General features: G+C 42.7%; 1 protein-coding gene across 1 annotated transcript in view; it reads right to left on the bottom strand.

The window, feature by feature from the left end:
• Nucleotides 1-1,574: 1,574 nt before the first annotated feature.
• The window catches only part of LOC141975745 (protein mono-ADP-ribosyltransferase PARP12-like), a 44,627-nt gene continuing 32,843 nt past the window's right edge, over nucleotides 1,575-13,358 (bottom strand). The window contains exons 9-13 of the mRNA XM_074936360.1: nucleotides 12,376-12,472; nucleotides 11,653-11,731; nucleotides 6,265-6,395; nucleotides 4,856-5,007; nucleotides 1,575-4,098 (exon numbers count right to left, since the gene is read on the bottom strand). Coding sequence (XP_074792461.1) covers nucleotides 3,815-4,098; nucleotides 4,856-5,007; nucleotides 6,265-6,395; nucleotides 11,653-11,731; nucleotides 12,376-12,472 — 743 coding nt within the window. The 3' untranslated portion in view covers nucleotides 1,575-3,814. The remainder of the gene's footprint in view (nucleotides 4,099-4,855; nucleotides 5,008-6,264; nucleotides 6,396-11,652; nucleotides 11,732-12,375; nucleotides 12,473-13,358) is intronic.

The raw sequence follows: 13,358 nt of genomic DNA, 5'->3' as shown, positions 1-13,358 counted from the left end.
GCTTTTTTATCCCCCCCAGCATCCTACATTGGTCCTTGTTTAGTCTTAACCTCATTCCAGCCCACAGCCAAGCCCATTTAAAGAGAAATTTTATTGAATCTCTAAGGTGGGGGGAGAGGAGAGAGGAAGACCTTAATCAACTTTTAGCCTAGCTAGTGGTTAGAGTACTACCTAGGATGTGGGAGAGCCCTGGTTCAATTCCCTCCCCCCCCCCCCATCTCTTCCCAAGGGGAGAAAGGCTTTGAAGAGGGGTCTCAGGTGAGTGCCCTAGCCACTACGCTATATTTCTGATGTGACGTTCCCTAAATTGCTCTTGTTGAAGTTGTTCCACTGTGGCTAAATAATTAGGAGTCACTGGAGTAGGGATCCTGGTTCTCCTACCTCCCAAGTAATCACATTAAGCCCCAGGCTATCATGTCATTCCCATGCATGCTCTCTCTCTCTCTCTCTCTCTCTCTGGCCCAATGATTCTTTCATCATTTAGCCACAATGGAATAGCTGCAACAAGAGAGACTAAGAGGGGTCCCCCCTCGCAGCAGAATATCCCATGGTTCAGTGGTTAGAACACTCCCCTGGGAGGGTCAGAGATCCCTATTCAAATCCCTTCTCCCCCTCAGGTGAGACTTGAAACAGGCGGTCTCCTGCAATCCAGGTTAGTCTCTGCCCAGAGGTTAGAGAAGTTATGGTCTCCCCTCCCCCCCCCCCCCCCCCCAATTTCTTGCTAAAACAGAATAGGGGCCTAACACCAAGAAAGGATTTGCAGCTGAACCTCCCAAGCAGAGGGAGACACCTCCCTCCAGCTCAGACTGAGGTCTAGTCTACACTACGGATCTATATCCGTATAACTACATCACCCAGGTGTATGAAAAAAATCCATCTTTCAGGGAGCCCGTGGATTAACTATGCCGACGGGAGAGCTCCCTCCCAACGGTTTACAGCATCTTCATTGAAGTACTACAGCGGTGTGAATGCACTAGTTTAAGTGTTGGCCTGCTCTTAGGCACCAAACTCTGAAGGGGTGGGGCTTAGAACAAACCCATCACTTTGGCATCTCCCACTAGCTAACTTAGGCAGGGAACTGCCAAGTGTGCTAGTTTTTGTGAATCCCATTCTGAGGCACCTATCTCCCTATCCATTCATTGTGCAGGAAGCTGAAGCACCAAACTCAGGCTCAGCATCACCACACTTAAGTTCCTTTGTGAATCTAGCCCATATGCAGCTAAAACTCATTGACAGTCAATGTGAGAGAGAGAGAGAGAGAGAGAGTGTGTAAGTGTAAAATCCATAGCAAAATAGTTACTTATTGGCCAGCCATTGCCAGAACATTTTCCCCCTTCTGAACAGTGGTACCACAGTTGCTTCTTCCTCTCAATCTTTTGCTTCTTCCATGACTGTCTAAAGCAATTGCTCATAGAAGACAGTGTCCCCGCTGCCACATAATTAAACATAAAAGATACTGGACAATCGTAATTTGATATTCAGTTTATTAAAAGACGTTGTGATTGCAAAGCTCAGTTACACACAAGTTCTGTACACAAGCTGTTCTGTTTGATGCAGCCCTTCATACTTAGCTGTGTATGTAGAATTACCTGAGGTCTCACTACAGTTGCCAAGGTCAAATCGAAGTCCAGAAACACAAAAGTAAAAAGCCTGGAATAGCAGTATTAATTGGCTATATTGCCCAGTCTGCTTGATTATGGCATAAACTTACATTACAACATATTACATTACACATTTAAGTCTAGTGACATTAGTTCATTACAAAGAGAACTGACTTTTATACTCTATTAAACAGGAGTCTAAAAATATAAAACTCCAGAGCCTAGTGAACATTTGGGAGAAACGAGTGTTTCAGAATCAACCTCCACCTCTTCACCCTTCAGATGAGGTGTCAAAGCACTCAAACATATTTTGGAATGCCTCCAACAAGTCCTCCACCATCATGGATAACCAGATTCTATATTTCTGATTTTTTTTTTTAAAAGGTGAAAACAAACAAACATTCTTTGATTGTATAAAGGCTTGAGACATTTACTGTATTTACATTTCCTAGTCTCACACCCTTCTTCCTCAGTGAGTTTGTCAGTTCCCAGCATTTCACATGAGCATCTCCAGCCTGGAATGTGTCTAACTCCTATGCCCAGGATGTTGTTACAACTTGGTTAAATTTAAAACCAGATTTTCTCCTCCCCCCCCCGCCGCCAAAGCCTAGAAAAACGCAATAGTTTTCAAACATGCCACATTATAAAAACTTCAGTAGTTCTTGCTGTAGCAGTGTTCCCCTCCCACCAGCCAAGGGAGTTTGCTCACTCTTGCCAAAATGATTCACCTTTGAGCAGAGGCATTTCAGCCCAAAAGGTGCGCTCGTAGAAAGTTAGTAGGGGATAATGGAAATGCGATCTTCATTACCCAAAAAACCCCTTGAATGAGAGCTCAGCTGCAGATCTGTTAATAAAACATGCTTGGTCACTATTAGGAAAGTTACCCATTGCTGACATGGGGTAATGCTAAACATGGTTTATATGAAAATGTAGACCAGAACTATCTGGTAAGACCCGAACCATTTCAGAAACAATAGTTAGAACACTGTTATGACTATGCTTGGCTCATCATTGTCAGCAGTGGGTAATTTTCCTAGTGTAGAACTGGCCATAGAAAATGAAGATGACATAGTTAATGAAGAACTAACAAGTTCTTGACAAGTGAGCACGTTCTACTGCACCAGAGTGATGAAGAACATCTTTAAAGATGTTCACCCCACGCAAGTCACGTGATGTCCCTGGAACAACGAAAATTACTGTCCATCCTGCATGACAGAAAAACATCAAAGCACCCCAAGACATTACTTCTGTCCTACAGCATTTGTTGGACAACTATCCACATGTGGAAAACGTAATACACTAAAGGCCAAGTTTTCAAGTGAATTTCAACCAAGCCTTTAAATTTATGCATGTAATCATTAGCAACTGAAACAACGAATTCTGGGGCATGCCTTTCCCCAGACTGTCAATTGTAATAGTCTACCTCCAGATCAAGTTGCACAGCAAGTCTGCTATAGAGTTGGAAACAGACCCATGGCTGACCATATTCTGCTCTAACCACTAGGTTGACATTGCTTGTGCAGTAGGAGGAATTCCTCCTTTTGAGACCTTATTCATTACACCAGTTTAAAAAAAAAAAGACTTTATTTGTCTAGTTACTGATTTTAATCTAAAATATTGACATCAACATATGGTGCTCCAAGACCACCACCCCGTCAAATCCACAGTGAACTAATTCACAGGTTCCTTGGAAATGATAGGGCAGGCAAGGAAAAGAGCCACCTCAGAGTTGAATGACTCATCATTTGGAGCACTACAAAATCTAAAAGCCGTAAGCATACAATCAACTTGTCAACTATATTAAACTAGAGTTGACAGTTTTTCTCTCAGTTGAACGTATTTCTGAAGAGAAATGCTTTCTAGACCGTATTTCCAAAGTTTACTGTTGCTGCACAAAGAAGAATCACAAAATTCCACTCCCACATCCCCAATTCTGACCCCTCCTGTGTGGGGCTACCCTAAGGTTTACATATTATGAACAAGTGAAAGTCAACAGTTTGATGAAAAAGAGTAATTGCCTAGTGTGCAGGATGCTCCTCCTGCCAACCTCCTTCAAGGAGCAAATTCTTTGGATGTAGCATTTGGAAAGGTGCTCTATTAAAAATGAAATATGAGTATTAGACAATCTAATCCAGGATAAGAAACCCTTAAAAACCCATGTAAAATTAGGTCTGAATGCTACAGTGAGAGATACAAACTGCTCTCTCCCTTATTTAAGATACAAAACATTTTTTTTCCTCTTCACTATAGTCTATTATATACTCTGGATAAATCTGATGCTTCTCAAAGATGACAAAAATGGAGGGAACCAGCACATTGTCCACACAGCTGTCGTAAAAGGTGAGCATATTAGCAGCTCTTTGTGGGGGACGAACGTAGGTTGGGTTTCCTTTAACAAAGTCTCCAACGAGAACTCGAGCCACAAACATGGTGTTCCTTTTTGCAGCAGATTGACTATAAGAGTGGGCATACTTAGCATCTCTGGCAAAGTAACTTCCTAGGAATGACAAAAAAAGGGCACTGTAAGGATACTGGATGTGTCTGCTGTACTGTATACATCAGGTACAAAAGAGTTAGCATAGCACAATAATTAAGATTTATTTGACTCAAATTTCAATAAATGAACTTTATGCTTATTAGCACCCCAGTATGCTTAGTGGAGATTTCACACCAGACAGCTAAAGGATTTTGCCGTAAAACTCCCATTAATTTAAAGAGGAAGGAAAGAGCAGGCTGGGTTATGAAGGAGTGAGATAGAAAGGGAGAGTAAAGAAAAATAGCATAGGCAGGGTAAGACATTAGATCAACAGGTATAGCACAAGGGGAAAAATAATGTTAAGAGCGGAAGGAAAAAAGACAGCATCATGGGGGCATAAGGGGGAAGAGACCTCGTCTCCATCCGACAGAGAATTACCATCTTCTTCAACTCCCCTCCTGCTGAGGTGAAGGAGGTAATGGACTGGCAAGTTTCCCTCTACTTCCTAGGAATCAAAACATGCCCCTGCCTCCCAATATAACAATTCTTTTTCAGCCCGCAAATTAAATTCTCTCAACCTCATATCAAGTTCTCCACCCACGCAAACCAATTCCTTTCCAACCTGAAAGAATACTGGAGCTTCCCCCCCATCACTTCCCCCAGGCATGAAAAAACAAATCACTGCAACTTATAAAGACTAATTACCACTGTAACATCATCATTGGGTACTTTAAAGAAAGTCTGTGATCTCATATACACACAGTCACGTCCTCCTCACCTTTTCCATAGTTTGTTCCATGGACCCCACAGATTCTCCAGTCAAAATTTTGATTGCAGATGGCTTCCAAATAGGAACTGTTGGTTCCATGGAACAGGAGCTTCTCATCTACATCTTTCCCTCCATTTTTCTTCTTCATCTGCTCTTTCTGCCTGATGTGAAAAATATTTTTAAAAGACACACACACTACAATATGGATGAGATTTCCAGCCACCTACTGTATTCCACTGGCAGTCAAATTAGAGCTGCTAGTCTGGGAACAGCAGTAAAAATTACTAGGAAGATGGAAGAGAGACAGTAATTTTTAAAGAGTGTGAACATTTATGTTGTCAAAACCTCATCTGGATTTTCAGAAATCATTTTACTGTGCAAGTCAGCAACATTGTATCCTTCAGAAAGGGCTCAAAGTTAAGGGGAACAGAGAGAGCATGTTCTTGTCTCCCTACATTTGATAAAAATCTGAAAGGGAACGTGGAAAAAGCTACAAGGCAAATGGATTAAGATTAGTTCTCAGGTTGTGGGAAAAGCTGTCAGTTATTTTCAAGGTCTGTCCTGTTAAAACAAGCCATTTCTAGCAAACTCTTTTTTGCTGCTTAGCAATTGTTATTGCTTGGTTAGACTATTAGCTCCATCATTGCCAAACCCAAACTGTTTCTGAGGGGGAAAATGTTCTGTCTATCTAGGTAGGGTCTTATATGCTCTCCCCACCCCCTAATTGCCACTGCATCAAAGCACTCTTATTAAATGTTTCTGCTGCTGTTCTTAATTGGCCAACTATGCTGCAGACATTTAAAACCCAAAAGGAACTAGAGCACATCAGTAACAAATAACCCAAGCCTTGGGCATTGTACTCAATGTAGTTTGGCTATTTTACACCAGAAGCCCCGAATATGCCTTCAGGGACCTTGCCCCGAGAGAGGAGTGCGACACATTTGTAAAATACCCATTAAAAGAGACTCTAGATCCACTGCAGCAGACTTATTAAGGGATACAGTCTCCTTTTGAACTTGTGCAAACAGCGAAGACACCAATATCGGGGCAATTCAATATTCAGGAAACACAGACGTACTTGCATCCCAATTCTGTGTGCTAGTCCCATCTGTTAAGTTGCGTGGAGTAGCTACTCCACGCAGAGTCAGCAGCTTTGCCGTAGAGGGAATGTTACCTTTTCCAAGAGGGGGCGCTAAAGCTCAGCGGCAGTAGCACATCAAAAATGAATAGCTAATCATCCCAGAAAGGACTGAGGGGTATTTCTGAGAGTTCCTTTACGTAACCGCAGCACACCGGGCAACCTCCAGAGTTAATGCCAGTCACCAGCATGTATGCCCAGGAGACAGCCTTGGAAGTTATGAGACTCACGCCCCTTGTTATTGCCATGACTAGGGTAACGTAATAAAATAGATACAAACCACTGAAAGACTTGCCAAAGGGATGGGTTCTGAATCCTCCTTATTCTCTGGATAACGTAATTGTTCATTGTCCTTTTAAATAGGGTCTCAATTTCAGTGAATTCAGAGGATGGATTAGTGATCTCCACTGCCTATAAAAATACCAAACCACAGCCAGAGATTACTGAAAGTTTCAACTGGGTGTAAGGGGTGACCACACTTTCATAGGCAGAGCCAGTGAGACCAAAGGTGGATCTTTTGAGTGTATGTAGGGCTTGAAATCCTATTCACTAACAGCCCAGATAGTTGCTAAGTGAGCTCCCACATTCTGTTCTGTGCAGTGTACCTCTCTCTTTGGGAAGGACCTCTCAGGCGGAGGAGAGATGAATTCAAGTGGTTGTATAGGTTTCATACTTCGTCTGTTGAGATGGTGACCTGTCAACTATAAACTAGGCTGAGACTACCAACTCCTGTAACACAGGGCTACCAGACAGACTTCAGTTGGTAACAATTTTTCAGTCACTGCTGCCTAGGGCAAATATGAAATCAAAACTTGAAGTGAAAGGCCCCAATTCCAACGTCTCAACGGTGCATCTTAAAACAGGGAGCAGTGGCTGCTCTGGAAGGCATGGTGAAAGCAACAGCTTTGTCAGCTCGGTCATAATCAGAAATGAAAATTCAAGCACATCAGTAATTTTGTAAGTTAAGTAGGATTTAGATGTGGCACAATCAGACCTGTACCCAGTTTACTTTTGTTTACTAGATATTTATATATTAGACAACCTCTGAATGGACAAATCTTTTAAATCCGTTAATGGGATTTTAGAATGATCCAAGCTGCAGTGGCAAGAATTATTTCTTTAGATTTATTAAAAAGCCTACCAGTGTGAAAATTGCAACTCGCGTTTCTTTTATGCAAAAAAACAAAACAAACACTTTACGAAGCCGCTTCACAATAAAAATCAAGAACATGCAAAACACACTTAACGAATTAGAACTTCCCCTCGGCTGAGCCCAGTGTATTTCACATCACAGTAGATCCTTATTTTGTGACAAGAGAACTGCTGGACTGTGCAGCAATGTGAATTGTGTCACTATTCTGGCACCAGGCAACCGCAATTATTCATTTTGTTCATGTAGGAGAATAAAAGCATTTTTGTGGTCATCCAGACTAACAGCATTTTCCATACTGCTCATTCCATGAAGGAATTCCCACCCCTTCCTTAGCCTCAATATCACCCAGAAAGCCTCTTTCCCCCGCCATCATGCTACCATCCCAAGCTTCCTTGGCATCTCCCCAATCCATGCACCACTTGCTGCTTTGGGTGGTTCACTTGCCCAGTGCTCTCTGCCTTAGAAGTAAGAGAATGGAACTCTCAGCTGGGTCTGGGTAACAGCAGAGACCAGGGATACCTGGGAGAGAAACAGCTAAAGCACATGGAGTGGGGTCTGCACAGCCTGGACCTGAGCAACGGAGCTGCTGAAGCTGCTACAAGTTCCCCACTTCCTGGGCACACGTGGCTGGAGGTGGGGAGGGGTGGTCTGAGCCCAACTGGCCCTGAACAACACTGGCACAGCTTGGTCGAGGAGCTCCTGGCACTGCCTGCAAGCTGTGTACCTGCTTCCCCTGCCTCCTTCCTTCTCTCACCCACACACATACCACTTTCCTGACAGCACTCACCCTGCTCTCTGGCAGTTATGATCTTACAGAAAATATCTGAGTGGCAAATCCTAACTCGCCCATATCCAGAAAAAACAAATACATTGATTGCCAAGCAGCAGACACACTGGCTCTCATTTCTCCTGGATTTTATAGAATCATTCCCATTTCACTGGAGTGGTTCAAACAAAAATAAAACCAAATCTCAGGCTGGCAGAATACCACCACATCTAAAATTATAGGCTGATATGTTCTGTGGTATCACAGTAGCTTTGCACTTGTAAGCATTACTATCCCCATATTAGAGATGGGAGTAACTGAGGCACAGAGGTTAAGCAACTTGTCCAAAGTCACAAGATCAGTGGCAAAACTAGATCTTTGACTCCCAGAAACGCTTTCATCTCAGCTCAGTGACTTCTCTCTGGCATGAGAAGAGTCCACAGACCTAACAGAGACACAGAATGGAGAGGAGAGAGACCAAAGACCTCTTGATGCCAACTGGCAGAGGTCACAGCAGTACATCAGGTTACAGAGATCCCCTAGGTTCACCAAAAGGTGTCATGTTATGTTATCTTCTTCAGGCTTTGCAGTTAAAGGCCGAGGTAGCGTGCAATGGAGACAGGAAGTGGGAGACATTTATCTCCCTGGTTGACCACTGTGTATTGTGTATCTTACAATGGAAGTCTATTTGCATATGGAGCCAAATGCTAACGAACCGATTGCAAGTGCTGCAGGAAAAAAGCAAAGACAGCAGGGATTATCCTGTTTAAAAGTAAAAGACAGTGAACTTTTGGGAATATCACTGCGGGTACAGATGTATACCTGGCATCCTTCAATCTGGAAAGACAAGCTGCCAGTGGGCTTGATCTTATGAAAGGAAGATCTGAACCGTCCTGGTTGAAAATGCTACAAAGGATTTGGGGTAAGCTATGCTATAGGAAACAGGGAAAAAGTTTAGGCTTTAGCAAGCATGTTATTTTGTTTTATATGTAACCATTTGTTTCCATTATTTTTCTTACTATCATTTGAATCTGTTATTTGATAATAAACTTATTCTTGTTTTCACTTTAAATATCTGACTGCTGTGTGATAAGCAGAGTGATGATCCTGAGTTAAAGCTTGTCAGATGTGTGTCTTGTTCCTTTAGAATCTGATAGTTCTGCGAGTGTTGAGTGGATCAGGGCCTGGGCACTCAACAGAGGGGTGCTTGAACTCGAGAGGTTGGTGTGGGCTTATCGCTAACCTGTGTGTGGGGGGGGGGGGGGGGCGGGGGCTGGGGAGGGAGGAGACTTGGAAGGCCTCATGTTGCCAGAAGCTGGTGGATTCAAGGAGCTGATTCACAGCAGGCATGGACAAGGCTGCCTTATGCCAAGGGCAGGTGGTATTAAGGTGCCTCACAACCCTGGGAAGCGTCACTAAACGCTCTGACCCTAACATATATTTCCATATGTTAAAAGGATAGCATGCTAGAATATAGACTACAAAGTGTTGGGATATGCAAGGGTTAAACAGAGACCTGGGAAACCGCTAGTATTCAGACATGGTATTAGGGAGTATAAGCACGGGTCAGCACCGCTTCTGTGCTTGATATATAGAGTGCTACCCCTCTCCCTTCCCGTCTCCTGGTTAAGGATTAATAGGCGTTGCAGCTGCGTAAGGAATATGGGGATCTAAAGGATACTCTTTGTGTAAAGCAGCGTTCTCTCCCCTTCCCTTCCTTTCCCAGCTACATAAATGAGCTCAGGGTCATGGCCCCTTCCTCCCTTCCCTGCAAATTGCTAATCAAGGGAATCTATGGCTGCAATTACTGCAAAGAAATGTATCTTCAAGGTATAATTATTTGTAAAATATGCTAATGTTGTAAACAGTACAGGGGCGGGGATAATTATATTCAGTATATAGCTATTAATATTCATTGTATGGGCATTAATATTACTCAGTAAGGGTTTTGGAGGTATTGTAGTAAATGTAAATATTTACATACTAACTTAAAAAAAAAGAAAGTGCTGTAACTAATTCAGGGCTTCCTCAACAATTGGGTTGAGGGGAACAAGTACCACAATAAAGAAGCCCCTCTACTCAATCCACCTCTGGGTCAGCCTGCTCATTCTCCAACACAAATATTATATTCATACATTTTACGACAACATCACAACTCATTTTTTGCCATTTCTCCCTCTCTCTTCAGCTACCAATTCCATTTTGTCACCATTACACAAAGTTTAAAAAAAAAAAAAGGAGGGGGATTCACAACACCTGATTTACTAATCCTAACAAGCTATCAATATCTAACGATATAGATTATAGACATATAAACTTCTACTTTGCATAGGATCTTTCATGTCTCAAAATGCTTTACAGAATAAATAGTGCAATCTCCAATATTATGTGTAGGGAAGGAGGAAGAAAATAGAAGACTTTACACTAAACAGGGAATACTTTTTTTGGGGGGGGGGGGGGTGAAGAGTCTCTCATAAGTGATCCTTTCCAGTGTAGCAAGATTTTCCAGAACAGTTTGCAAGGCCAATGTCTGAAGTGTAGGAAATTCATCAAGGCTGAGGTGTCAGATGTTGTCAAGGCCACCACAGAGGCATGTAGAATCCCAGCCAGCCATGAAACAGTGAAAGGAGGAGGATTACTACTGTGAAAGAAAAACCTTATGGTCAGAGAGGTAATGATCAATCTCAGATCAATTATGCTTCTACCTGGTCTACACTTTAAGATGGAAGATGTTAAATCTTAAAGTGTCAACTGAGACGAGGTACTTGACTGAAACGAAAGCTGGATTCTTTTAATCTCTTACCTCACTAACCACCAATAACAACAGGTTTCCTAGACGTCCAACAGCTCTTCTCTTACTGGTTAGCTTCATTTCTTTGTGTCTGTATTTAACACTGTATGTGTTGGATTAGATATGAAAACAGAGGGGCAAAGATTTTACAAGCTCACGAGGCGAGCCAAAAGTTTCACTCTATGAGAGCTATTTTCAATTACCATTTATAATTAGCAACAACCATTAATCTCTCCCATTCACAGGAGACCTTGGCCTATGCTCAGATCTTAAAAAGGAACATTTGGTGGTGTCGGATGTGGTTAATGGTATATGGAGATTTTTTCACTTTTAAGTCACTAGTCCAAACTTGACCTAGTAATGACCATATCATGATCATCATCTATGATGGTTCTTTGGTGGCCTATGTGGCAAGAGTTGGTAATCTCAGTCCAGTTCCTATTGAATAGACATGAACTTCAGGATACATCTACACTACAATTAAAAACCCATGTTTAACTGCAATGCCAATGTTCCGGCTCTGGGACCCTCCCACCACACAGGGTCCTAGAACCTGGGCTCCAGCCCAAGCCCAAACATTTACACTGCAATTAAACAGTCCCTGAGCCTGAGCCCCATGAGCCCAAGTCAGATGGCACGGACCAGCCGTAGGGGTCTAACTGCCATGTAAACATACTGTTGGTGGGTTTTCAAGGTCACCTGGCACACATCTTAGTCTCAGGACACTTTGGGCCAGATTTTTAGTACAGTGTCTAGTGGGGTTTTCAGAGGTGCCTGGACACCAATCTGCAACCTAAATACCTTTTAGAATCTGTCCCTTTGTAACTATATTCCCAAATGGCAAATGTTTCACTAGACCTGGACATTTTATCATGTCACTTTGGGCTTTCCATCAAAAGAACCTGTATAGGAACAACCCAATCTCACTGGACCAAAAAGAAGGAGAACACACAAGTACCTTGTACCCCACGTCAGGCAGCGCTGATTTGTCCCAGTTTCTAGGATAGTTTTGATCTGGAGTATCAGTCACTCTTTGGCTGTTTGCAAACAAAAAGAAAACCAGGAATGAGTCTATGGTACTTCCACTCCTGTCCTGAACCTTTTCCCAAACGGACAGGGTCCCCTTGGAATCAGTCTTTTTTGGTCACTTCCCTTGTCAATTCTTACAACACAGATTTAATCTGGTTACATACCGCAGATTGCCAATTAAGTATCATCATGTAACGAGGGGGTTCCCAACAGGAATTAGTCCCCTGTTTCTGGTGGGCAGCATTTCTTAGGCCTGGTGTATACTAGTGATGTAAGTCGATCTAGCGTGTAGTGTAGACGAGGCCTTGGCCCCTTACCATGCTTTTGTAAAAGACAAGTTCCTCCTCGTCAACACCCCCATCCCCTCTTACCCTATGTATCACAGGAACAGGCAGATTCCTGCTCATGCAGCAGAGAACTGCAGCGTTGCACACTGATTGCGGCACTGCTGCAACTATCTGCAAACCAGCAGTGTGTTATATGATTCCACCAAAAGCAAGAACAGTTGCATGGCAGTACAACCAACTGCTATGGAAGAATTGTCGATGAGAATCAAGATACTTCCCCATATGCAGCCACCATTCCATACAGGGGCATTTCATTTTACAGTGGAGAAAAAAAAACAAACAAAAATGAACGCATTGTTGAGTACCCTTTCTTCATCTTTTTCACATCTTCTGAGGACACAAACTTTGGTCGCCTGCGGACTTCTCTTTGAGTTTGATAGCGGACATTTTTCTGGACCATTTCTTGAAAGACAAAATTTTATATGTTTTTACACACACACACACGAGGAAATAAACATTCATTTGTTGATGGAATGTGGCCAGCTGAACTTTGTGTCTGTTTAGCAACAGCTATCTCTACAGCCCCACTACTTTGTCTCAATCTTCTCTGTCTATTTCCTATGACTCTCTTACTTGAGCTTTCCTAGCTTTCCGGAACTCACTTGCTCCCTCCATCTCACTTACACTCTTTCTTCATAGCATGGAAAACGTTCAAATCTACCAGACAATTCATGGCTTTACTATGTATTTAAATAAGAGCTCACTCCCTCATCTCCTGCCTTCTGCTCCCATTTAAGGCTGCAGTGAAGTTGACAATTCTGGAGTGGAGCGCTGAAGGAGCTTGACAGACTTTGTGCCCCCTGTGAGCCTCAGTAACCCTTCTGCAAAATGGGTATTATAATAATAGGCCAAAGGAAAGTTGTGAGAATTCATAAATAACTTTGTAGACCATGGAGATCCCCAGAAAGAGCTACAGATGTGTGATGGGTTACAGCTGTGATACCTCACACCTTCTTGTCAACTGCTGGAAATGGCCCACCTTGATCATCATTACAAAAGGTCTCCCCCCCCTCCCCGACCGCTGGTAATAGCTCACCTTACCTGATCACTCTTGTTAGTTAGTGTGTATGATAACCCCCATTTTTTCATGTTCTCTGTGTATATAAAATCTCCCCACTGTATTTTCCACTACATGCATCCGATGAAGTGAGCTGTAGCTCACGAAAGCTTATGCTCAAATAAATTTGTTAGTCTCTAAGGTGCCACAAGTACTCCTTTTCTTTTTGCAGATACAGACTAACACGGCTGCTACTCTGAAAGCTGTGATATTAGAAGTATTCCCATCATA

The sequence above is a fragment of the Natator depressus genome, chromosome 1 (genome assembly GCF_965152275.1).
Source record: "Natator depressus isolate rNatDep1 chromosome 1, rNatDep2.hap1, whole genome shotgun sequence".
Lineage (NCBI taxonomy): Eukaryota > Metazoa > Chordata > Testudines > Cheloniidae > Natator > Natator depressus.
This window is presented reverse-complemented; position numbering and strand designations above follow the sequence as displayed.